At 39.7% G+C, this 26815-nt stretch overlaps 1 protein-coding gene across 4 annotated transcripts; it reads left to right on the top strand.

Moving 5' to 3' along the window:
* The first annotated feature begins 2585 nt into the window (after positions 1-2585).
* On the top strand, positions 2586-26732 carry LOC126379798 (transcription factor Sp4-like). Of its 4 annotated transcripts, none has more exons than XM_050028734.1 (18): positions 2586-2725; positions 5584-5698; positions 6021-6385; positions 7186-7260; positions 7941-8057; positions 8391-8537; positions 10452-10554; positions 13204-13461; positions 15985-16145; positions 17172-17258; positions 18162-18227; positions 20636-20746; positions 22768-22894; positions 23284-23500; positions 24005-24151; positions 24760-24904; positions 25876-26009; positions 26512-26732. In XM_050028734.1, exons 1-18 carry the CDS (start codon positions 2663-2665, stop codon positions 26600-26602), a joined length of 2529 nt encoding a protein of 842 aa, XP_049884691.1. In that variant the 5' UTR covers positions 2586-2662; the 3' UTR covers positions 26603-26732. The 4 variants fall into 4 exon arrangements, with proteins under 4 accessions (XP_049884691.1, XP_049884938.1, XP_049884857.1 ...); XM_050028815.1 differs by lacking the exon at positions 2586-2725 and adding an exon at positions 3710-3768; XM_050028981.1 differs by lacking the exon at positions 13204-13461.
* The last annotated feature ends 83 nt before the right edge of the window (positions 26733-26815 follow it).

Here is a 26815-nt window from a genome sequence, read left to right as displayed (position 1 = left end):
AGGAGTAAACGGATCGTATGGGGTGTTTTCAATAACATTTTCTTAAGTCTCTACGCACAGTAGTTGTGGGAGATAATTATTTTCCCTAGATAATTAATTAATGGCAATACACACGTGTCTTTAGTTAGCAGTTTTATCCATTTACTTTATTTAGAACTACTTTCTAGCAAGTTAATGTCTCATGTTTGCCTAAGTTTTTACTTAGATAATACCTAATCACAAGAAATTGATGGGTAACACACATAACATAACCTTTTCTACATAACTGATGCCCATCTGATATTGTAATTCGAAGCCATTCCAACTCATTTTTATTTGGCCGAGTTTGGAAGAATCTTTAGGTACTTCTGACATCACACATCAATGATCCTACGTGAATCCGAAAGTAAGTTCAGAGATAAGGGACCTGTATTAGACACATGTTCTTCTCCTAGGGCCTCACGTACGTACGATATACAAGTTGCATTCATCGTTGTGGAATTATTCGCTCTTTTCAGGAAAAATATCCCTAATACAATTCTATATTTCATTTATGCCTATACATATTTTCTGATGTTGGAGGCAGATATTTTCTTTAGCATATAAGGTTATAAGGTTTTAGGCTTCCACAAAAAAGTATCATTAGCTTTAAATTTCAAATAGCTTTAGCTTTCAATAGTTCAGCAGGCTCTGTGTCGTGCCAAGAGGGCTGAATTGATTTAACGCAGCAAAGGCTGTGAGTAGCTATTAATTTAATTGCTGTCAGCGCAGCGCATTACGAGGACCACCTTGGTATTGGAGAGAAAACGATTTGTCTTGATTATAATCTTTTAGGGATACCTAAAGTTCCGTGCACAGAAACTTGTTCTCAACAGTGTCTAAGGTTCTTGTTGATTAAGTATGCAACACTAGCGACTTGATTACCTCGTCAAACATGACTCACCAAAACATAAGTAAGTAGGCAGGTACCTAGAGTTATTTTAAAATAGTTATTCTTATTATTATTAATTCGTTTTAAAAAATAGCGTTGAAGAGTAATAGAGAAATAGAACTGCTACATCGCAGGATGAGTGATATGCTCTTAATGTATTTTTGAACAATACTTAAATAGAATTTGTTTCATTTTCAGGGTGTTTATAATAACGCTTTTCAGTAGATATTCAAATTATTTCACAGTGCATTAAGCAAAATTCTTGAACCGATGATTTCATCGGCACGTTTGCCGACTAATTAAATACTGTACGCAAACAACCTCACGTCACTCGGCCACCGCATGCCGCGCCACGCCGCCGAGGTACACCCATAATAGATTCACTTGGCATTAAAACATCTTATTTGTGGTAGGCATTAGACGCGACTTACTGCTCTATTTGAATTGATTTAGGGCATAAAATCAAATAAAATATCTTTCAAAATATGTTTACTTGCAAATGCATTTCCAAGGTTGTGTGCCTAGACGAGTTTAAGCCTTACTATCAGACATTTTGAGTTGGAAATAGCGTAATAAAAACGAAAGATAATTAAGCCGGGGACACACGCTCTCTCGGGGCGGCTGCTCATTCGTGCATAATGGACTCAGGGCGACGCGACTGATGCTTGACAAAACGTGGTTCGACTTTCACTCTCATTTCGAACCGGTCTAAACCTATAAATATTGAGGACATGCAATATTTCGTAGCTCTACGTTAAGGAATTAGTCATTTGTAAATATTTTAACAATGCTGAACTAATTGCGGTAGTGACCTATACCAGTGTATCAATGCTATCCAATAGTAATATAATGACGATCATCGGAAGATACACGTAGTATATTTTAATTTGAAGTAATTTCATTCTGTATCTTTTTTTATTACAGCATAAAAAATGGTTACTAAAATAACCTGAATAGGGACCTACCTATAGCACAGTATATGTTTATTTTAATTTACCCCATGTGATACACCACAGGTGATGTGTTACTAATACAATACAAGCGAATGTGATCCGTCCTTGCTGGATCGTATTCGCTGATAAGAGCTTCTCAGATATGAATGTCGTAATCGAGCGCATGGAACGTGAACGATGGAGTCATGTGAACAAAGAGTTGCTATTACTGCTCCAGATTATTTTTACTAGTATATTTTGTTTACAAACTACATATCATTAAGCAATGTGCCTAGAGCGCGAACTTGCACGACATGTGTGCATTTTTTGCCCGCCCAAGGAGGCCGCGGGCGCGAGGTTATACACCCATTATTGCGTCCTTCCTACTTTCAATTATTATTATCGGGCGGCGGCACCGCACCCGCAACCGGGGAGGAGGAGAGAGGCGCAGCTGCTGCCTACCAATAATCAAGACCTGTCCCAGTTAGAGTGAGATAGGGACAGTACTCGTTTATCTTAAAAGTTCAATTATAGTAAGATATTCATCTCCAGGAGCTCAGTGAAATTGGGATAAAGATATCGATTACAATGATTATGCTATATGGGCAGTTATTAAGTCTTTCATGGAGTATTTTTTACAAGAAAAACGACTTATTACAAACTAAGTTTGAACGCGATAGGAGGCGGATCTACGAACATTGCCGAGTGCGTTCGCCTTTTGTCGGCGCCAGTCCGCTCGCCACAGTTTGGCGGCTGGTCGTGAGAATGGTGTATTCTGTTGGTGAACAAAGGCAAAATATCGTTTGTAAATGTGCAGTAGATGATGTCGTCTGAGCCTACAAAAGTGCAAGTGGAATATATTAACGAGGACAAAAGTACCAAGGTAAAGAGTGTAAAGTGAAAGGATTCAGTGTGTTTATTGTGCAATATATCGGACGCCAGCGGGCAGCGGTCTCGTGTCAGCGGCGCAGGGGGAGGGCGGGGCGAGTGCGGCCCCGGCCGTGTGGGGCCCGGCAGGCCACACGCAGGAGGTTGTGACCGCGTCACAAGCAACTCCCTTGCCGAAATAGCATCGGCGTCCTCCTCCGCTGTTGCTTTACACCCATTTTTAATTTAGTTACTAAAATATATTAAGTTGCATCCCGCACTTGACATAATAATATAGAAGCTTCCTAAAACCCATAGAGATAAAATAAGTCGCCATTTTTTAAAATATGATGTTAAAATATACCGATGAATTCCAACAACATGTATATTCAATAAAAACAGAAAATAGAAATTGATACCTTTAAGTAACTCGTGTTGTACGTTCTAGAGAATGGCTTAAGAAAGTGGAGTTAGCAACTGCATAAAAATCAGTCACGCGATTTGAGGTGGGTGGATCAAAGGGCGGCGGCGGCCTCGCGTGTGTCGACTCCCGGCACTTGTTAAGAAAAGGCGTGTCGACTCCCAACTACTTCGATGTAGAACTTGTAGATTAAGATGATAAAGTTTTGAACTTACACAATTAATAAAAGTAAAAAACTTAAACGTTATGTATTTTTAATAAATTTGTCTAAAACCAAATTAACGAGAGTACTAGCATTTATTTTCTAAAAAAATGAACTAATAAACCAAATTGATTAAAATGTTCTTAAAAATCTTCACGGCAGACAAGGGGTTAAATAAAAATATTTACGAATGAGTGAATGTTTTGTCTATGGTAAATGGTCAATAAAAGTCAATATTTCCAAAAAAACGAGTGGTTAAATCGGTAAATCTGTCAAACCCAAATGTCATGGCGATTAAAAAAATATAAACAATAACAATCGAGACCGGGAGACGGTTTATTCTTTTCATCTTTTGAATACATAAGCATGCAAATTATTTTGTGATAATGTGGTATTTTTACTATCTTCAATGATTTCTGGCGATACATCTGATGAGGTACGTTAAAGTGTATAAAATGTATCGTTATGTATGGTATATCGAGGGGTTGGCAAGCGAGCGAGTTTCGCGACACGGCTTTCACCCCATCCTTTCCCGCTTTTTCGCTTTAGTGGCCGATCAATACTCCTATACTCCTATCATATTACGTTATAAACGATGCATGCATTTTTGTTTTGTTTGTCTGTAACCGATTCTACCGTAAAAGTATTGAAACTTCTAATGTGCTTGAAATATCCTTAAGTGCAGGCAATAAGGTTCATCTTTGAATGCGTTAATTCTGAAGTTGTGCTGATTTTGTAGATTGTTTAAATGCGTCTGCAAATAACCCTTTTCAATTTGCCACAGACGGGTAGAAACAGTTTGATCAATTCCATAAAACAATGATTCTTTTTATTCACTCTGTAACTAGGGTTGACAGGTTGTCAAACCTGATAGATGGACATACCTTGGGATATTTGAGTAAAAAGGCCAGAAATGATTAAGGATTTGGTGTCTTAACACCACAATTCTTTTTCTGTAAAATTTGTCATTTTCATCATTTATTATAAATCGTTACAAATTCTGATGAAATAAAAATAAATGACATATCAGTCTTCTTTATGATTAGTTTTCCATTATCAGCCATGTCTATCAATCACTTAACTGGCCAAATAATAAAAGGCTAACAATTAATTACAATTCAAAGCTAACCAAACAATTAATAATTTAAATAGCATAAAAATAACAATCTGGCTTTATTTGGAATCCTGGCAATGCTATCTGTACACAATTTCCTTAAAGGTCATATCCCATGAGTCTGATCTAGGTAATGTGTATAAAATTGAACCTTGTAGAAGACGTAGGAAGACTCTTTATCAAAATTAATGGGTCTACAAATAATTCTACAAACATGATTCAAATCATACCAATAGACTAAATGCAAAAAAATTAAAACACTTTAAAAATAAAATAAAATACATGCCTCTAGCTTACAATGTCATCCATTCCTCTTCTGTGATGTGGGTTGTGAGACCAACCTCATCAACCTTGGTCAGGGTTACTATTGAGCCAACATAGCCCCCTGATGTGGCTCACATATTAGTTGGGACCAGCTGTTTAACATGCCTGCCAAAGCATGAATCATCTTACTTTCAGGCAATTGGGTGATATATCATTTACGACCTGGGGGGTTATAAAGGCCACATCGAAGCAATTCATCTAAGAAACCAATTGATATTGCTTTTTGACATTTGTTTGCATTGCACACTTACTTTTATATGCGCAAATGTCAAATTGCAGTATTGCTTTCTTAGATGAATAGCTTCGATGTACCCATTTTAACACCCCTGTGTTGCATTGCTTTTGCGAGAAGGTGTATTTGATATAACCATTGAGGAAAGAAATAAATGAACATTATTTTATAACCCCACAGATATCAATACATTGGTAGAATACTTGCCTATCACTTTAGGGTTGCAGGTTCGAATCCAGCACAGGCCTAAACCAATGATCGTCGAATTTGTTTTCGAATTCGTGTTTGAATCATAAATGATTATCACATGCTCAGCGGTGAAGGAAAACATTGTGAGAAAACCCACATACCCAAGATGTGCATTTTCGGAGGTATGTGACCTAACCTGTATTGGGCTGGTTTTCCCTTTGGTTAGAAGGTCAGACAGGCAGTTTCTTCTGTAAAAAACCGGTCCTGCCAGATCTTCAGGTTAGGTAAGCGGACTACGGAGTAACAATGGGAAAAACACTAGGAAGGTGACAACCATACCTGGATTTCTTTGTCTATGGTGACTGGTAGTACAAGTATGTGATGTGTTTCAGGAGGGCGGAGGCTCGCAGTCGCCGTTGGCCCTGCTGGCAGCCACGTGCAGCCGGCTGGGCGCCGCCGGGATGGGGCCCGAACATCAGCACCCCGTCAAGGACGAACAACACTATAGTAAGTACACAATTTATGTCCCACTTCTGGCGCAGGCTTCCTCTCATTATACTAAAAGGCTATGGAGTATGCTTTTTGCACTTTAGCATAGTGCTTATGAGAGTAAGACAGTAATATAGAGTCCAGCATAGTGTGAAAGAGACATCAGTCAACTATTTTGACAACTGACTTGTGTGTTAAGGTATAAGACACACCCTCTCCGTAAACCAATCAGTACACGCAGTTAATGGTCTTTAATGTGTCCCAATACTGGCGAAAGGCTTTCCATCCATTTCAAATAAAAAGTATAGTTTTAAAATAAAAGTACGTTTTATTTTAACAGGTCCACAACAACAACAGCAAGCGCAACAACAGCAGGCGCAACAGCAAGCTCAACAACAGGCGCAACAGCAGGCGCAACAGCAACAGGCCCAGCAACAGGCACAACAGCAAGCCCAACAGCAAGCCCAGCAGCAAGCACAACAACAGGCACAACAGCAACAACAGGCGCAACAACAAGCGCAACAACAAGCGCAACAGCAGGCGCAACAACAGGCGCAACAGCAAGCACAGTTGATACAGCAACAAGTACAGGGAGATGCTGCGACACTTGCAGCGATACAGCAACAGTATTTGCAACAACAACAGCCGCAGCTACGAGTCATCAGTTCAGCTGTTGTTCAACAGTTAAGAGCACAGGGACTATCTGTAAGTCTTACTATTATCAATTAGATACTGTGATTAGATAAATACAGTCATGAGCAATATCATGTACCCACTTTAGAACCCTGTCACACTATCATATATTTGATATTTAATGAGATTTATGGTTTAATTTGTCAAAAAATTTATGTGACATGGTTTCAACATATTAGTACTTGTGACCGAAACGCACGCCTGTAATTCTGTGCTTCTATTTTTGAATACAAACAAATGCTAATTTCTATTTTCATCAATTATTATATTTATAGTGTATCCGAATTTTAATTCAGAATAGTGTATTTAACTGGGTGAAAGATAAATTATAAAATGCTAATCTAGAAATAGAAGCCAATCTAAGATGATCTAAAATCAAACTCAATTTACTTTTCGACTTACTTCCGAATTTTATTTATGAATTTAGTAAGAATTAGTACGACGTTAACCGCTTTTATTGATGACGTCACAGGACAGTATTTCCATACTAACTCCAAACAGAACTTTCGTTTGGATGTTTCGAAAAAAGTATCTCATATAGGGCTTGTAAGTTTTGATAAACAGGGTGTCGGGACTGGCTGGTCTCCGGCCTGTCATGAAATGACATTTTTATTTTATCTTTTTGATACGTTTTTTTGTTTTCTGGTTGACTTTCTGCGGTGTTCCCTTACTGTTTTATTTATATATTTTACATTATATTTTGGCATTCCTCTTATTAAGTATTTCGTTTTATTACCTATTATCATGAGCCGCCGGGCAATAAGTCAGTTACACAGGGCACTTGTCTCAATTTTTTTTTATGACTTTTTCAGGGCAATGAATTATCAGCGGCAATTGTCAATGCGGCCAATACAGTTCCAAATGGTATACAAGTACAGCAACCTCAGGTAATCTCATCTTTACTTATGCTTCTTATAAAATCACATACATTATAATCAGAATCACAATGTTAGGGTACTTAACTGTTATTTTTTCATTAATGTACTCACGTGAAAATCCTAAAGATTGTGGTGGGAAAAGTGGCGGGAAATGATCCGTCCCACCAAAACAGCCTCCGTGGTCAAAAACACAGGTGGTAGGTTAGAGCGTTAGGCTCCCGATCTCGAGGTCCGGGTTCGATTCCCCATAGGGACATTGTCGAAATCGCTTTGCGTGTGTCATTTATTTGTTAAATTTAAATTAATTGAAGAAAATGTGTTTCTTTTTCTATTAAATTAAGCTTTTTCGAGAAAATAAAATATTTTAAGAGGTATATATATTAAGCAATAAGTAATTGTAATTTTTAATATACTTATTCGAAAATTGACAAGTATTTATTGAATTTGGGTACATAATTGAAAAAATAACAAAACTATAAGGGTTCCGTTTTATCTTTTGAGGTTCATCATCATCAATTTAAGAGCCACGCTCTTGTCGGTGTAGCATTTAAGAAAAGGTTAACGTCGTGTCTTATAGGGAAGTCAAGGAATTGGCCTTTGATAGACTGGAATGGAAAATGCTTTTGAGGTTGGGAACCCTAAAAAAGAAAAAAATCTCTTTACGTAAATCTCTATGTGTTTGATTGCAGGTGATATCTATGCAGCAACTGCAGTCGCTGCTGGGTGGTGGCGTGGTCTCACAAGAAGGCGCTCCGTACCAGAACTCGCCGCAACAACTGCTGCAAATACACCCGCAATTGTTACAGGTATTTTATTGCTATTACTTTCTTAACAGGAGTTTCAAGAAAACTGACGAGGGAAATATTATCGCGCATTTTATCGAGGTCCAATAAACGCAGTGAATGCTATCTACGTAGATAAATGACGAACGCCTATTGGTGGAAGCCCTAAAAGGCCACATTGACAACAATTCATCTCAAAATACATAATCAAACAGATGTGGGCATTGCAATATTGTTTTTTTTAGATGAATTGCTGTAATGTGGCCTTTTTAACCCCCCGGAAGATGATATTTGGATAAGGTGCTATGTTAGTAATAGTCACATGTCTTTATGTTAATGACCTCGCTCATCTTACAGCAGCAAGCGGGCGGGGTATACGGCGGCTGCCTGGTCGGCGGCGTGGGCGGCGTGGGCGGGGTGGGCGGCGTGGGCGCCGTGCCGCCCATGCAGGCCGTCACCGTCGACGGACAGGACGCTCTCTTCATCCCCGCGCAGCATGCACAGGTAGTTATTTCATCACCTTTTTCGTATGACACCAAGACCTGTCACCAAGGAGATGAGGTTGGTAATCCACCTCACGTCTCACACGATAGAAGAAGAAGACGCTGTGTGTCACATCAATGCAGATATAGTCCATAGAAGCACAACATAACACACAACATAACCTCACGACTATATCCCAATTGGGGTAGACAGAGGTCCATTGCAAGAACTATGTACGGTCATGAGCATAAATATGTATACACTTTGGTACCATGTCACATTAACATTTTTGACAAATTGAACGGTAAGTCTCACTAAATGTCAAATATGTTAGTGCGACAGAGTCCTAAAGTGGGTACATTATATTGCTCATGACTGTACCCACGCCGGTTCTCTATTTTTACTCATAATTTTTTATGTAATAATTTACCATGGCATACTGTTACTTGTCCTATTATTAGTTACGCATAGTATTAATTTGTCATAACCTTTTAAGCATACTTTTGAAACTCATAACTACTATAAGCATAATAATTAATGACAATAATTATATATAAGCATAATTATTATAAGCATAAAAACTATACTCCGAATAAGAAAAGTTTTGACACAACTGAACATTTTCGAAACTTACTTTTTCCTTGGCTACTTTTGGTTCATGATTGTGACTTTTTATTTTTTTTGACACTATTTCATGCTGTTGGTCATCATTCAGTATACTTTTCGTGTGTAAGATAAACATGCTGGCGAAGTAGGGGTGGCCCGAGGGCCACCTCCGCCGCACACTAACCTACTATTATGCTTTGTAAAAATTATGACAAAACACTATTATTCTAAAAAAGAATTATGGATACCTATTTATATGCGAATGAAATTTATACCAACAAATATTAGTCCAAAAATAAGTTATACCTAACCGACCAGTATTCCTAGATACTGGTCGGTTTATTATGGGAAAGTACTCTTATGCTAAAAAACGTTATGCATAAAGGATTATGATAATTAAAATTATGACAAAAACATTTATGCATTTTAAGAGGATCCCACCCACGCCTCATCGAGCTCTGTTAGACTAACGTGATAGGTGGTGAGTCGAGCCAACTGTGTTAGTGAAAACTGCACTTCAGATGAATTTATAACTCATTTGTGAAAGTCCGGTACCGGGATTTGAACCGGTGCTCCCCGTTTAGAAGAAAGACGATGAATAAACCACAGGACCACAGTGACTATCTCACTATTTTTATACTAAGTAAGAAAGAAAGATTTTGTTATTTTAGGTTGTCACAGAAACGTTGCAATCACACTTAGTCTCAGTTCACTCTTAACTCGTTCACTTCGTCACTTAGTTACACTTAGTTATAACATCATCTCTATAACATCGTCATCTATGTCATCCGGGTGACCACATTCACAGTAATCGCAGGATAACCCTATCTAACGAGTGCTCTCTACCCCGGTTCCCAGGTGCATGTGCGGATGCGGCAGAGACTTGCTTGAGGGAGCTTAAACTAGATATATGCTCCACGCAGGATATTTTTTGCCATACGCAATAATCATCATCTCCCTAGCATAATCCCGTGTTTTCACAGGGTCCGCTTACCTAACCTGAAGATTTGACAGGACCGGTATTTCCTGTCCTGTCAAGTCGGTATGACCTTCCAACCCACGAATGGAAAACCAGCCCAATACAGGTTAGGTCACATATCTCCGAAAATGCATTTCTCGGGAATGCGGGTTTCCTCACGATGTGTTCTTTCACCGCTGAGCACGCGATAATAAATAATATTATACTCTTGGATCTTACTTACGCCGCTGGATGCGGGCAGCGCAGGACCGATCGCCGTGGAGATCCTTGGGGGAGGCCTATGCCCAGCAGTGGGCGTCGTACGGCTGATGATGATGTATCTTACTTACTCTTTTTATTATAACTTCCAGAATTTCTCCGGTATGGGCCAAGTGAGTTTAGTAAACGGCCAGCTGGTGCGAACGCCGGTGCTCCCCGCTGGGTTCCTACAGAACGTGATGCATTTACCTGCTGGTGAGCCTCCATTGTATTCCATTATATGTTTAGTAACGGGTGCAGTTTATACAGAAAAATAAAATTCATCGTCGCCTTTGTTAACAAAAAACACGCAATAGACCAGCTAGTTTCAATTCAGGTAAAAGTTTGGAGTCTCAAATGTTTTTTAATTAATTAAATAAATCGCGGTTCTGTTGAAGAAACGACGTTATATACATAGATGTAAATTGTGGGATATAAAAATAACACGGGATATTTTAAATATCTTTACTCCTTATATTTTAACAAAATCCTCTAACCCGACCGACATCGCACCATAGACTCGCCTTTCTTACTTTTAAAAACTGCATTATGTCCCATTCATTAACCATCCTCCTTTCACACCATAAACAATCAAATTCCCATTCATTATCCTTCTATAGTATTGTCACATTCCTACATAGATTCTTTTATTTCTTGAAAGTACCAGAATCAATAATGCTCAAGTAAATATTTCCAATACGCCGATTGACAGTAACTGTCAGTACTATCCAAAGGCGGAGGACAGGAGTCCTAGTACGGCGTCGCGTCAGACAGAGTACTGCGGGGCGGAAGGCATAAGGGAAACCACTGCCCTATTTTTTTTTCTAAAAAAGTAGCGTGGAGAGAGGTACACCGACAAGAGCGTGGCTCTTAAATGATGTCGAGTGACTAATGTAACGGGGCTAAAGTATCTCAGACCAAAACTTTGACAAAGAGAGTCGGAGATATTGTAGTGAAAACAAACCTATTTTGGTTAAAAAATTAAAAAGATTTTCCCTCGAAATATAATGGCATGACGATTTTGCGTTTAAAAGGCTTTTAAATAAAACAAGATAGAAGTTTTCGATCAACTGCACCCGTTTTATATAGCTAATTATAACACCTCTAAAATAGTTCAGTAATGTAACAAAAAATAGTATATATTTATCGCCCAATAGCCATTAGCCATCCCATTTAGGTCATTAGGTCACACGAGCTTGGGTCTAGATCTACACGTAATAATCACCTAGCTTTGGGATTGCTTCGGTTTCGTATTGACATTTCCACTTCATGGGCTTCGCTTGCCCGTCGCAGATGGTGAAGGTATTAAAATAGATGCGCGTAAGAGATAACGCCATAGTTCCACGTTGCATTTACCTACAAAAACTTAGTGAAAGATCTTAAACAGTGTAACATACATAAACAGCCTATATACGTCCCACTGCTAGGCACAGGCCTACCCTTAAGAGGGGGTATGGCGCATGCTCCACCACGCTGCTCCAATGCGGGTTGGTAACAGGTATTCACCGGTTAAACAGTGTATTCACCGACATTTTTCGGTCGTTCGGGTTGGAAGGGAGGTCCCCAACCCTGGATTTTGCTAACCCTGAATATTAAGCCAGAGGACGCTGCACGCTGATATGGCTCATGTAAAGACTACTTGACACTCTTTGAGCAGAGCCTTAACCAGTAAGAAGGGATTTTTAACATCTAAAAGGTGAAAGAGATGAAGTCAGCTCACATCATCATCATCATCTCCCTAGCATTGTCCCGTGTTTTCACTCGCCCGCTTACCTAACCTGAAGATTTGACAAGTCCGGATTTTACAGGAGCGACTGCCTGTCCGACCTTCCAACCTCGCGAAGGGAAAACCAGCCCAATATAAGTTAGGTTACATACCTCCGGAAATGTATTTTCTCGGATGTTTTCTTTCACCGCTAAGCACGTGATAATAATTTATGATCCAAACATGAATTCGAAAATAAATTCGACAATCATTGGTTTAGGCCTGTGCTCGATTCAAACCTGCGATCTCAAAGTGAGAGGCAAGCGTTCTCCCAACTGGGCTACCACGGCTTCAGATGAAGCCAGCTAACATAAACAAAAAATATTATAATATCTAATACCATCTGTGACCGGTATAAACGACAATAAGCTCTACTATTGATCCTCTTTCGACATCCTTATCAAATTTGTTTACATTTTCAACTCTAGACATCGATGTTAAAAGTGTTGTTTGCATGAATTATAAATGTCAATTGAAATAGTATTTCTCATTCTATATTCATTTCATTTCACTCTACGAGTAGATAAGTTCTAAGCGATCACACAGTTGCTTATACATTGATTGTAATTTTCAATTGATACATTTAAAGATTGAATGGCCGAGTTTTAGAAGTCCCTTAGTCCGCTTAAGGACTTTGTGGCGGTCCCAGCTAGTTGGCCAGGTAGTTCCGCTCATACAACAGAGATGGCGCTTATCGGGCCTGAAACGCGCTAACGAAGTTGTCACAACGCGACGCACGTTAACAACTTCCAACGTAACACCGTTGGATCATCGATCCAACTTCCAACACTCCCAATTTTTGGCTAGCGGTGTACTATGCTCTGCTAAGGGTACTGGACCCCGAAACAACTTTTGGGCAGCAACACACGCTTGCCACCATAATTTCTTGAACTATCAACACATGTTGAAGCGAACGTAGGGACTTCTTGAACATGATCAGTCAGCATAAAAATGTATCTTCACCTAGAAATAATTCAGCGCAGAACAGTAGAATTATATCGATATAAATAACTGTGTGATCGCCTCATACAACCCACCACCACCGCATGCCTCGCTTCTAACTATTCTCATACTAATCTGTGTCTTCGCCGCGGTAACAGAACAACAGGCGACGGTCTCCATACCCGGCACTAACCTAACCATTCCCCTGAGCGCGTTGACCGGGAATCAGCCGATGATCACAATCCCGGGGTCCAATATCACCATCCCCGGCGGGATTCAGATCCCGACGAGTCAGAATATTAGTATTCCTAGCTCGTCCGGGGTATTGCCCGTGAGTGCTGCCAATACCGTGCAAGTGCAAGGGGACAAGAACGGGGGGAACAAGGACAGTAAATCGCCGCCCAGCCCTGGATCAGGTAGGTCCACGACTATGGAGGAGAACTTTCTCGGTGACACGCATTGCAATGACCATTTTGAAATAAGAACTCTTTTTGTTGTAGTAGGGTCTCTTTGTATTCTGACGGTTTAAAAGGCCGCATGCTATTTGACATTTGCGCATATAAAGGTAAGTGCGCAATGTCAACCAATGTAGGGCGTTTTTAGGACCCCTGTTTAATAACCGCTATTTATACCTAAGCGACAAATAACGCCAGATTCGAACAATAGACGTAATTTTTTGGCGTGTTCTATTTGGTTTGCCTCACATGGCATTAATTCGCGACAAAAGAAAAACAGACATAGCGTACACTATCTACAACACACGCAAACAGCAAAAAAACAAGCCAGTTTAGTGGTGCATACGCAACTAATCAGAATTTGGAGGGTACGTTTTTTAAAAGTTTTTAATCCCTGACTGGGTCAAAGTTAAATTAATCTAGAAATAGAAGCCAGTCTAAGATGATCGAAAATCAACCTCATTTTACCTTTCGAACTATTTTCGAATTGTATTTATGAATTAAGTAACAATGAGAACGACGTTTGACCGATTTTATTGATGACGTCACAGGACAGTATTTTCATACAAACTCCAAAGAAAACTTTCGTTTTTACGTCTCGAAAAAGTATCTTATTTGACTAGGTTCTCAAGTAGCATATAGGACAACACCGAAAATAAATTAAATAAAATATTACTGCGTCATTCTAATGCGTAGCAATAATTTTTATTGGCACCAATACGACAAATTGTATGCACACCAATTTTTTTTTTATTGGACTATGAATGTGCTTTGACGAGAAAGTTCTCTTCGTTCTACTACGAATCTGCCTCCCAAGCTTCCTTTACTTGCGTTACATTTTCTTTGCTTGGTGTATTAATTTCCCTGTGCACTCATATCACCATCACTATGTCATATGGCTCATTTAAACTGCGCATACTTACGACAAAACATCTAAGAGATAAAGGGATCTCTTCAGAGAATTACAAACCTAAAAGGGAGATCTCAAGTACCATGGTTTGGCAAGAAACTGTGGTAATTGTGCTGATTTCAGCATACACATCTTAATTTTATTCTAAGTTATTTTGTAGAAATTACTTTTACTTAACTGGTAATTATGCTGATTTCAGCATATACATCTCAATTTTATTCTAAGTTATACTGTCATTTTCTTATCCGCCGAAAAAGAAAGGGACAGTGAATGAAGTAATAACGCGGAGGACTTATTAATCTTACTCTATTTTTGAAGAGATGTTTTTTCTCAAGTGTGCGCTTAGATCTATGGTTTGGCTACCTCTAAACAGCACATGCACAATACGGCACAAATATTTTTTTGATTTTAGTTTTGCACGAAGCACTAAGTTTTTGCACTAAAGAAAAAAATCAAACATGTGCTTTTTTGTCGTTGAATGGGAGTAAATAGTAACTTTTATTTTAGCTTGTTTTTTTAGTCATTCTCATTTGTTAAAAATATGTGAAGTGATTGTCAAAATTATAAAATAGAGGAATAATAATAATTAAGCAAAATGGAGCGTACAGTACGAATCTCACATGCTGCTCGGGTTGATTATCGTATTACCATACAGAAATACATTTTACAACTGTGTTACAAGTTGTAAAAACAGAAATAAATTTGGAGAAAACCCGAGTTCAATCTCGTATAGTATATGTAATACTCAGATATACACTTCTCATAAAAAAACTCGAAACACGTCTCAAGTTTATGTTTCGGAAACATTATCAGAAAAATATTAAAAACGAGGAATAAAAAAAAGTAAATGTCATTTTACAGTGGGCATTGTAAAGTTTTTAATTCGAATTGTTCCAAATATTCTTTTTTAAATACAATTGTTTTGTTAAACACAAATTCGGGTGAATCGGTTTTTTTGATGAGAAGTTTATTTTTAGCTATTTTTGTCGACACTTTTTGTTATTTCATACTAGGATGGATCGTCTGTCTCATTTGCACTAGACTGCACTCTGATGTTCTGTCCTGCCTGCTGTTGAACGAATCATCCTATAATGAAAGAACAGTTTACTCATCAATTTTAACATTCAAGGCTTTTTAGTAGCCGTGACATGGAACCGCATACCGCGCGCGTTGTGTATAGATTTAAGTATGTATTTTTGAAGATATATTTTTTAATTTTTATATTTTTAAAAGCAAGATTCTGCTATTAGGAAAAACTGATTTAAATATTTCTACCTTTCACATAACATAGCTCACTATTATATTCTAATTGGGGTAGTCGGAGGTACATCCATCGCAAGATGAACTAAGTACTCACACCTCTCCGAGCTTTCAGATGTTTTTGCTTTTCAAGCAGTAGTTGTAAAGCTAATTATGACGAAATCCCGAAATGGTTTTTGAATTAGCGTTACTTTATTTATCTGAACATACAGAATTAGTTTATTTGGTACAACTATCGCTACGCGCGGGATATGCGTGCATATTGTGACGGTTACTGTACATTTAAGCTCGTTTTAACCCATCAACGGCTACAGGCGGCGGGGTCGCGGTCCGCGGCGGCGTCGGCGGCGTGGGCGTCGGCATGGTCCCAGTGCAAGTGCCCGTGTCAGTTGCGAATGGTCACACCGTGTACCAGACGCTACACGTACCGCTGCACGCGCCGCAACACCTGCAGATCATACCGCAGCTGCAGCAGGTAAGACATACTAGTAAACAGAACGAACAGTTCAGTGCAATTTGTGATTATATTTTGTTATTGACAGGACAATCACTCAATCAATTATATTAAATAGCATTAACAGCACCTCTGCCTACAATTTCGGGGATACAGGAGTGATGTCGTGTTATTCCGTTGTGTTCTCGAGAGGTACGCACCCTACAAATCAAAATCAAATCAAAATATTTATTTCGGAAACTAGTCCATATTTTGTTAGTAACAGAAAGCTTAAGCTAGTATTAGTAACAGATTCGAAAGACGACAACATAAAAATAAGCTACATGAGGCCAGCTATGAGGTGCGGGGCTACGCGAGAGTCACAAGTTATTGGAAGACAAAGTCATAGATTACACAGTAATACGTACTATAGAAGGAACACTCCCCGCCCCGCGTCAATACGAGCTTGGAACGAGCTTGATTTACCTCACCCCCGACGGGGGCCATTTCAGCCGTAATCAGTTAAAGACTAAAAGCGTTATTTTGTTGACAAAGTGAAGAGCATCAACAGTAGTTTGTTAATATTTTATAATGAAATATTTGATCTCAATGTTATCTACGATTTCCACAGAGCGTAGTATCTACAAGTATATAATAGTAGCGAAAGGACACTGGCTGACTCATTCACTCGTTACGAGTCTCAATCTTTGCATGGAGGTTTTAGGCCGTCGGTTCTCACTAAGACGGGATTTTGTGACTTCTATAGTTTTAGTTTTAATAGTATAGTAACGCTTCACGCGAACCAAGTCGGTAACAGCTAGTATATTATATATTTATTGAGAGTAAATACATCTATTAATCTTTTAGACATCGATTATTGTAAATGTAAATGTATTTTTTGAAACTTAATCTTTATTATTTTTATTCTTAGTTTTCTGTTTTCATTGTGTATAATTTTAAGTTGTTGTTGTAGTGCCCTTACAGGGTTCCTGTTTGTACTTTCCTCTACTTTTAAGACCTCTGTGAAAACATCAGGAATGCAATAAATATCTTATCTTAATTTTCCAGATGCAAGCGCAGCCTCAAGTCGCTAACGTGTTAACGCCGTCCGGTCAAATACAGCAGATACAAATCGCGTCTCTGGCAAATGTACAGGTAATGGTTATATATTTTTTATTATAGAGTACCTAAGGGCTATTCAAGTGTATGTAAGTAGAATTTATTTTAAACCTTCTCCCCCTTGTCAGCAAAAGTAAGGAAAATTCTTATCCCGTTTTTCACAGGGTCCGTTTACCTAACCTGAAGATTTGATAGGTCCGGTTTTTTACAGAAGTAAGTAAGTTTAGAAGGAGAGCAAACCAGCTCTATACAGGTTAGGTCACATACCTCTGAAAATGCCTTTCTCGGGAATGTGGGTCTCCTCACGATGTTTTCCTTCACCGCTGAGCACGTAATCATTTATGATCAAAACATGAATTCAAATTCGAGAATCATTGGTTTAGGCCGAACTGGATTCGAAACTGCGACCTCAAAGTGAGAGGCAAGCGGGTGCAGCAAACATCCATAGGCCGCGTTGACTACTTACCGGCGGACCGCCTGCCTGTTTGCCGTTCAAATCACATAAACACCACTGGATCCTCTATCTATACATGCGAGTTTTCTAATCTGTGACTGGTTCGAGTCTCAGCAATAATGTTACTGATGTGGCAATATAGAGGGCGCTGACGTAGCAATATGACAATGACATAAGACGATGACGTTGCGTTGTGAATTCTTGGATATTCATGCTTTGTTTTTATCGAACAAATTGTATTCAATTAATTGATAAAGACTCACCTCTGAACCTTCAGTAGTAGGTAAACCTTTGTCCTAATGTTTGTGTACAAAAATAATTGACGGGCGCGTTTTGTACAACAAATTGCGTTATTACTAACAATAAAAGATTACAGTCAGTGCATTAATATTGGTATAATACTGCGGTGTTATCGGCTGCTTGTGTTAGGGCCTTGACTGTAATTTTATGGTGCTGTAAATAAAGCTGGGTTTGGTTTGGCGCAGCAAGCGAACGGGCAGTCGCAGGCGGCCGCCAGCGCAGCACCTACGCCTGCTACCATCACGCTACAGGTAAGACAGAATACAGAAACAAAACATGTGTACAATAGCGGTCGCGTTTGTGTACGTATTCGACTCGTGCGTACACGTACGAACACGCACGAACATTCCAATCTTCTAAGTACGCACATGGGAGGGCGTACAGGGAATGTGCGTCGGTTGTTATAGATCATTGTTTTAACCACGGAATAGAGGAATGAGGTTGGAAAGGCCCTAATGCGCATTTTGTACGAGAACCGCTGTCGCCGGTCCATTCTCTTTTACTACTATTGCAAACAGATAACCACGATAACTCTATTGCTTTTCGAATTCTATAGCCACTTTACCGGCAATATAATATATGTGTTTATGTGATAGGCTGCAATTTTATCATTACTTTTCGTAAAATACTGCACACAAAAGTATTTTTGATAAATAGGCGATCATAGTAAGATTTTTAGCTTTCCTGTGATAAGGAGGGATCTCGTTGCATGATGGTCGATATTGGATTTTTACCCTGCAGGTCATAATGCACAAGACAACCTTTTAATTATGCTACCGCGGAGATCCGTGCGTTGCAAAGTTTGCGAACGAGTGGAGTGCAAAGTTGAAGTATGAACTATTTGCTCATACTTGTATGGCGCGTGATTCGCGCTTTCTTGGCCCTTCCAACCTCTTTACTCTATACCGTGGTTTTAACGTATATGGACGAGTCGAATTCTTAAGACGTATTCAAAGTGCGACCGGTCGTACTACAATACGATACAATTCATAACTGATATTGAGCCGACTAAGTAAGTTTAGCACAAGTTGAAGATTTCTTTTCAAGGCACTTTCGTTTCACAATTCAAAGAGGCAACAAAGGATGAATGAAACTCGTATTTTTTTGTATTTTTGCATTAAAAGGGTTTGAATTTCGAAGCCTTGCTGATTAAAATTAATTTCTATTTCCAATTATTCTATTCAGTTCGTAAGATCTTATGAAATGTGTCGTATTGTTTGATGAATTAAGTTTGAATTCACTTGCGGTATTGAGTTTTGGTTTGTTTTGATTGAGTTACGGCTTGAAGTATTTTTCTGCCATATTTCTTATTTTATAAATTCTTATTCTTATTTTCTATATTATTTGCATTTACATTTTATTTATTTATCTAAGTTATATGTATACGCATAATGTATAGTTTAAAGTATATATACATTTTGAGATATATCTGAAAGTATTATATTATATTGCCGCTACATTTGGTATGTGGCATGTGGGAAGCAGCATGACAGGTCAAAAGAGTGAAACACTGATAAATTTTACAAAAGCATTATAATCACAGATCATAGAAACAAGGTAGATGACCTCAGCACTAAATTATGCGGCCGCACTAAGACATTTCTGTCTGGACCGCTACATCGATTTACCCGCCGTTCATTGCGTAGTAACACAAGCGCTAGTTGTGGTTGCGCGATACCAAAGAAGCAATGCACGACGTAGAAAGTTTTATAATACGGTCGTTGCCTCATGTAATATTATCGTTTTGTGCATATATCGGTCCCGCTGGATATGCTTTCGCGGCATCTCTCTATAGTAAAAACTCTGTGATTATAATAGTGTGCGTTCAATGGAGCGGAATCGGAGCATATGGAGCATTATTGGGATCTCATTATATCTATGAAAATGTATTATTATGTAAAAAAGCATACAGGATAGTGTAAAAAAATAGTGATCGGCACAATGATAATACTGGGAATAAAATAAACTTGCCTTACACGTCAGTCGACTGTATAACATCACAAAATCTTTCATTTCAAATAAACTTTATTGGACCAAAATAAAAGAAAATAATTACAAAAGAGACTTAACTAAGTATACGGAAAATGGCGGCCTTATCGCTTACAGCAATATCTTCCAGATACCCATCTTCTTCTCGTGTGGGCTGTGAGGTGGATTACCAACCTCATCAACCCTGGTGTCAGACAAAACCATAAGGCGAGGAAATATGTAAAAGTTCAAATATTGCTGGTGCATTCTAAGTACAACTTACAAATAAATAGATAATATACAATTATAAGTAAATACATACAAAAATAAATTATATACATGTACAAATAGTACATACAAAAAATTTAATCATAAGAAACTCAAGAGCCAATCCAATCTTTTAAGGGGCAATTTATACGTTTTTACAATAAGATTCCCATTGACATTCGTCTCGTCCGCATAAAACTACTGCAGCTTCTCACTATCTATATAGCTGAGGAACAGTAGCTGCAAAAAAAACTTCTTTAAAATGTTGTAATACGAGATTTCGTAAACCCCGAGTTACCGACGACGCAACGCTTCGTACGGCCCGCTCCGAATCCGCTGCAACAAACGCTCACCTTTTGAAATGTCATAAAACTTGCTTCATAAGTAAGCGTAGTCCTCGGGTGCTATAAGTATGTTGTGGAAGGCGGTGGGCCCGTCGATGCAAGAGCAGCAGATGCAGCAGGCAGCGGTCAGCTCCGCGCCGCACCAGCTCACTGTCATCCCTGCTTCGAGCAACGTCAGGAACGTCGTTCAGGTAAGGTCGCCTGCAAATTAGTCGCGTTCGTAGACCTCGCATATAAAATAGACAACCAATCTCCGGAAAAAAGTGTCCGTGGCGCATCTTGTCACGGCGCGCAACGACACTGTACAGTAATGAGCAATATCATGTACCCACTTTAGAACCCTGTCACACTATCATATTTGACATTTAACGAGACTTACGGTTTAATTTGTCAAAAAAGTTAATGTGACATGGTTTCAAAATGTATACATATTATTACTCGTGACCGTACAACGGATATTGCACTTTATATGAACAGCCGTATTAATTTGAGGGAACGAACTTACCTTAAAGTATACTATCTAGAACACGATTTGGACGCTTTTTTAGAAAAACTCCTTAGCGAATGTGAGTCTATTTGTTTATAGGATATCGTGCAGGGCAACGTGCGCAACGTGTTTGTTTTTTCCCCTAACATGCGTGTCAAGTGTTTTTGTTCGTATTTTGACAGAACGACAAGACATATTTGGGTTCATATATAAGCACGAGGAGAGATTGAGGAGCTCGGTGGCGCAGCGGTCAACGCGCTCGGTCTGCGATTGTTGAAGTTAAGCAACTTTCGCAAAGGCCGGTCATAGGATGGGTGACCACAAAAAAAAAGTTTTCATCTCGAACTCCTCCGTGCTTCGGAAGGCACGTTAAGCCGTTGGTCCCGGCTGCATTAGCAGTCGTTAATAACCACCAATCCGCACTGGGCCCGCGTGGTGGTTTAAGGCCCGATCTCCCTATCCATCCATAGGGAAGGCCTGTGCCCCAGCAGAGGGGACGTTAATGGGCTGGTGATGATGATGATATAAGCACTAATCAGCAAAACGTCATTGTCAGAATCGATAAATCGTCCATTACAATATTTTATCCCGTTGCGCATGCTAGATGGTCGCGTTGCTGCAACGCTGACGACAATCGACAATTGCGCTGCAAGATAAATTCGTACAGATTCTGCATCTTTTTCAATTTGAAGGCGCCCTAATGAAAAAACAGTGTTTTCGTACCGAGTTGGCGTACTTAGTTGGCAGCGTTGGAATGCATAATATTAGTGAGCGAAACCATAAGAATGATAAAAAGGCGAGTTTTTAGAATAATTTATTGTTTACATCACATCTTATTTTTTCGGACAATCAGGTGACTCGACCTGCGATGTCCTTGCCAAACAAAGGACAGTCTCACGAAGTGATTTTGACAATGACTTCTGAAGGCACGTCAAGCCGTTGGTCCCGGGCAACTAGCCTAAACACCTCCACCAACCCACAGAGTAGCAGCGTGGTGGAGTATGCTCCATACCCTGATTGATTGAGGCGAGGCCTGTGGCCAGTAGTGGGACGTAGACCTGCTATTTGTGTATACTTAATGTTTACATCACATCAAAATAAAAGATTATACATTAGCTATGTAATTAATTTCAATGTGTGGCCGAACTATACCCCTTCTATCGTAGCATGATTAGAACAAGCAGGAGAGATATAATACATCGTCTAGTGCGAAAGAGACGAGAGATATGACACTAATCATGCTACGATGTAAAGGGTATTAACAAGTAAGTCTGTTCATTCGATGTCATTTACATTTTTTATTTTCAACAAACAGGTTTGTATTTTTTTTTGTTGGTAGTTTGTTTGACGCATGTCTCATTCTTGCATGGTATTAATATTTATTTTTGTGTATAATTTATTCATCTATTTTGTGTATTCGTATATATTATCGTAGAGGTATTATGTGACATAGTTAGCATGAAACGTGTAACACAATGTATGCGTTTTTACGACGTGTGATTAGTGATTCCAATAACGCAAACCTTTTTTTTCTTCACTCACACGTCCTTATCAACCACGAGTTTTTACGTTATTGGACTCACTACCCAATTTTCAGCACAGATAAGCCTCCCACTATAATCCCACCAGCGGTTTTTTTACTTTTTAATTTTGCACACCAAAAACGTTCGAATAAAAAATGTCCGTATCTTCAGAGCTAGGGAATAATGATGTATTGGTGTACAGATGCCGACGCTGGGCGTGGGCGTGGGCGGCGCGGTGCAGCTGGTCCCAGCGCTGGGACTGGGCGGCGTGCAGCTCGCGCAACTGCAACACGCGCCGCAACCGCAGCCGCAACCCCAACCTATTATAGGTAAGTTATTACCGCTGGTTCAGTTCTCGTGGACTTGGGTTAACGTGGCAAGTTAACTAAATCTGACACTAGAATGAAACCCTTTATCCGGCTCTGGATTGTTACTTGTCACTCTTTGTGGGATGATTCAGACCATGGTTCTGAGTTGATATCAAGTGAATTCCAAAACCCAAGCCATGCCCAGCATTGTGATGTTATATAGACTGTTTATGTTATGTATGTTAAAAATAACTAACTTTCTTGGGATGAGTTTTCAACAATCCCTTCTCAGTGCTCACGCAAGCTTCTAGACTCAGTGGTTTCGGCTGTACGTTGATCCAATGAGCCAGTTTATCAGCCAATCATTTTCTTTTTTTTATAGATATAGACATTATCTTTTAAATCCGCAGGCCAACAGATCCAGCAAGACCCAAACGAGCCTGGCAAATGGCAGGTAGTTACCGTCAGTAACAGTAGCGCGGGCAGTAACGCCGGCAGCGGCAGCGGCGGCGGCAGCGCGTCTGGCGGCGAGTGCGAGGTGAAGAGAGAGGCTAGCCCCACCCTCGGGGGGAAAAGACTCATGAAGCGAGTCGCTTGTACCTGCCCCAACTGCGACCAGGGGGAGAAGTAAGTGCTTTGAATAGATACATTGTTTTTTTGTGCAGTCTTCTATCGTGTGGGTTGAAGTCGCAATCTCATCACCCCTGGTGTCGGGGTTATAGTTGACCAATGTATTATAGTCATAGAATAAGGAATAATACTATTATCTCCCTAACGTTATCTCGTTTTCACGGGGTCCGCTTATCTAACCCGAATATTTGATAGGTCCGTTTTTTTACAAACGTGGCTGCCTGTTCCAACCCGAAGGGAAAACCAGCCCAATACAGGTTAGTTCACATACCTCCGAAAACGCATTTCTCGGGTATGTGTGTTTCCACACGATGTTTTCCTTCACCGCTGTGCACGTGATTATCATTTACGATCCAGACATGAATTCGAAACACGTTCGAAGACCATTGGTTTAAGGCCTGAGCTGGGTTTCGATCCTGCGACCTGCAAGTGAGAGTCAAGCGTTCTCCAACTGGGTTGCTATGGGTCTACCAAATAACCGTGTATAATGTATTATTCCAGTAGAATGGTGGACCGTAAGAAGCAGCACGTGTGCCATATCGCGGGCTGCAACAAGGTGTACGGCAAGACTTCGCACCTGCGCGCGCATCTGCGCTGGCACTCGGGGGAACGACCCTTCCTTTGCAACTGGCTGTTTTGTGGCAAGAGGTACTTACTCAAACATTATAACATAATATAGAGCATAAAAACTGCCTACTTCTCCCATCAGGTGTCGCTACTGTTGAGTGTACTTGAATTTTGACAGTTCTGCATACTATTTCAGTAAACAAATTTTTTTTGGTTATAGTTTTGTACTATATATGCGCAACAGTGCGCAGTGTTTAACTGCAAAATCATAATTTATTCCCTAAAGATCGGAAAGAAGAAAACTTAGAAAAACTTATTTGCAATTAACACTGCCTTTTTCCAACTGGCCGCTTTTCGTAACTCAACCTTTAAAACCTATCTGTCAGGTTTCAAGTAAAACAGTGTTTGACAGTTTCTTTGTTTATTGAAATGTGACGTCACTGGGCATTATTTCACGAGACCAAACGTTTTCGCGCGAAATTTGAAATTAATGGTTCTCCGTACCTGTTCCAATCGACGAGCTTTTACCACAGCATCATGACGTAGCTGTTACGTTTTTATAGACGTTATGAAACCATGTGAATTTTAAAATTTAAAGGCATTTTCTGCGAAAGCACCTATGAGGCTGGATCTCTCTCAGGGTGTTCAAAGCTTCGTCAAAAATTAGTAATTTTCTCTATCTCCTGCAGATTCACGAGGTCAGATGAGCTTCAGCGTCACCGGCGCACTCACACGGGCGAGAAGCGCTTCGAGTGCCCCGAGTGCAGCAAGCGGTTCATGCGCTCCGACCACCTCGCCAAACACGTGCGGATACACACCAAGAACCGGATCACGGTACATTTATATTACATACATAAACTCACGCTTTTTTCCTACCGGGGTAAGAAGACTATGGAATTTCATTATCTTCGATCCTGACACACTTCTCTTGCTTTGTCCACGTTTTATACACGCACGCCGGTTCGGAGCAGATCGTACTGCACCTTTTCTAAGGACATCTCCAATTTGGTCAATGTGCGTCCTTCTAGGTCTTCCTCTGCCAGCCCTACTACCAACCTTCGCTTATATTACCGTTGTTTATATTACTCTGTACTTTGTACTTTATTTATTAATTTTCATATTTTGGAGCCGTATTTTTGAATCGTTCGATTTCGATTCGGTTACTATTGAATCGACAAAATCTTCTGACAGGCACATGTAACGATTGCATACTTAAGTAAATAGTAGCCGGAACCTGGTTTACGTGCCCTCTGAAGCACGGGTCATCTTACTTTCGGACAATCGGATGATCAGTCTGTGACGACCTAACGAAACTAGGGGTCACAAAGTGTTTTTTGTAACTTATTTTTTTCAATGAATTGATTGTTTGCGTTTTTTTTGTTCTTTAACTACTTAATCCAAATTCTACATGCATGTTAATTACATAAGTTGTGCACGTCTGTAATTGGTGCAAGCACTAGTACTAGCCTTAAGAAAGTTATATTATTTATTGTAAACCAACAACAGTCAAATCAGTTACTTTTTACTAAACGTCAAAACACTAAATTACTATGGAATTTGTATGGAAAAGCACACTGTGACGTCAGAGAAAAACGTGACAAAATTTTGCACTTATTATTACGGATTTCTTGATAAAAATTCATAAATAAATTAAATAGAAAAAAGAAAATGTTTTTTTTTTTAGTTTTAGACCTGTCTTTATTTAGTAATCAGAATTTCATAATTTATCTTGAACCTAGTACACGACCCAATTGTTGTGTTTGATGTGCTTAATTAAATAAATAAATAAATTGTGTCGTTTCCAGGAGGTAGCGACATCAACGCAGTCGATGTACTCGGATTCGGGCGACGACTCCTGTGACGAGAAGATGATGCTGACGATAGAGACCATCCACACGGAGGCCGACAACGAGGACAAGCAGCAGCTCCTCATGATCAGGTATTAATAATACGTCTTCTGTCGTGTGGGTTGTTCTCCTCCCAGAATTTTATATTGGCCAATCTTCTTCTATCGTGTGGATTGTGAGGTGGATTACCAACCCCTGGTGTCAGGGTTACTATTGAGCCGCCAAAGGCCCCTGACACGGCTCATGTAACGACTACTAACTTACATCAGTAAGTAGTAACCGGGACCAACGGCTTAACGTGCCTTCCGAAGCACGGGTCATCTTACTTTCGGACAATCAGGTGATAAGCCTGTAATGTCCTAACCAATTGGCCGATTGCTCGACATAATAAAGTTGACAGCACACGTCAAACGGGTCGCATACCAGCGAGATACCTATTTGATTCGCCCGGGTTAATACTCATTCTCTTTAAAATTAACAGCTGTAAATCATCCGTCCCTTTCCTTTTCGGCGGATAAGAAAGTGACAGGTAAATTGGGAGGTGTCTTGAGGAATAGGGGTTAATAGTATATTTATTATTATTTTCAAACCTAGTGGCAAGATGGATGCGGACGTCGAGGAGAAGCAGCAGCTGGTGATGATCAGGTCCGGCGCCAAGCTGGAGCCTGACCGCTTCGACAGCTAGGAGGAGAGCAGCGACGACGAATAGCCTCGTCGCTGTAACACACAGACCACGGAACGAAGAGTATACAATCTAAGGAGTAGGGCAGGCCAAAAGTAGGTACCCTCAGGACGTTTTCCCACTAACCTCTTTTAACATTTGGGTAAGCCGACCCTGTGAAAACGAGATAACGCTTGGAAGGTGTTAAATAGAATGTACAGTACTGATATATAGTAT

The sequence above is a fragment of the Pectinophora gossypiella genome, chromosome 1, assembly GCF_024362695.1.
Source record: "Pectinophora gossypiella chromosome 1, ilPecGoss1.1, whole genome shotgun sequence".
NCBI lineage: Eukaryota > Metazoa > Arthropoda > Insecta > Lepidoptera > Gelechiidae > Pectinophora > Pectinophora gossypiella.
Note: the sequence above shows the minus strand (reverse complement) of the source record. Positions and strands in the feature narration are given on the sequence as shown.

Coding starts and splice junctions, on each gene's coding strand:
- LOC126379798 (XM_050028734.1), top strand. CDS start 2,663: ATGATGTCGTCTGAGCCTACAAAAGTGCAAGTGGAATATATTAACGAG. Junction 23,501..24,004: donor AACTGCGACCAGGGGGAGAA/GTAAGTGCTTTG, acceptor GTATTATTCCAG/TAGAATGGTGGACCGTAAGA. Junction 24,905..25,875: donor ACACCAAGAACCGGATCACG/GTACATTTATAT, acceptor TGTCGTTTCCAG/GAGGTAGCGACATCAACGCA.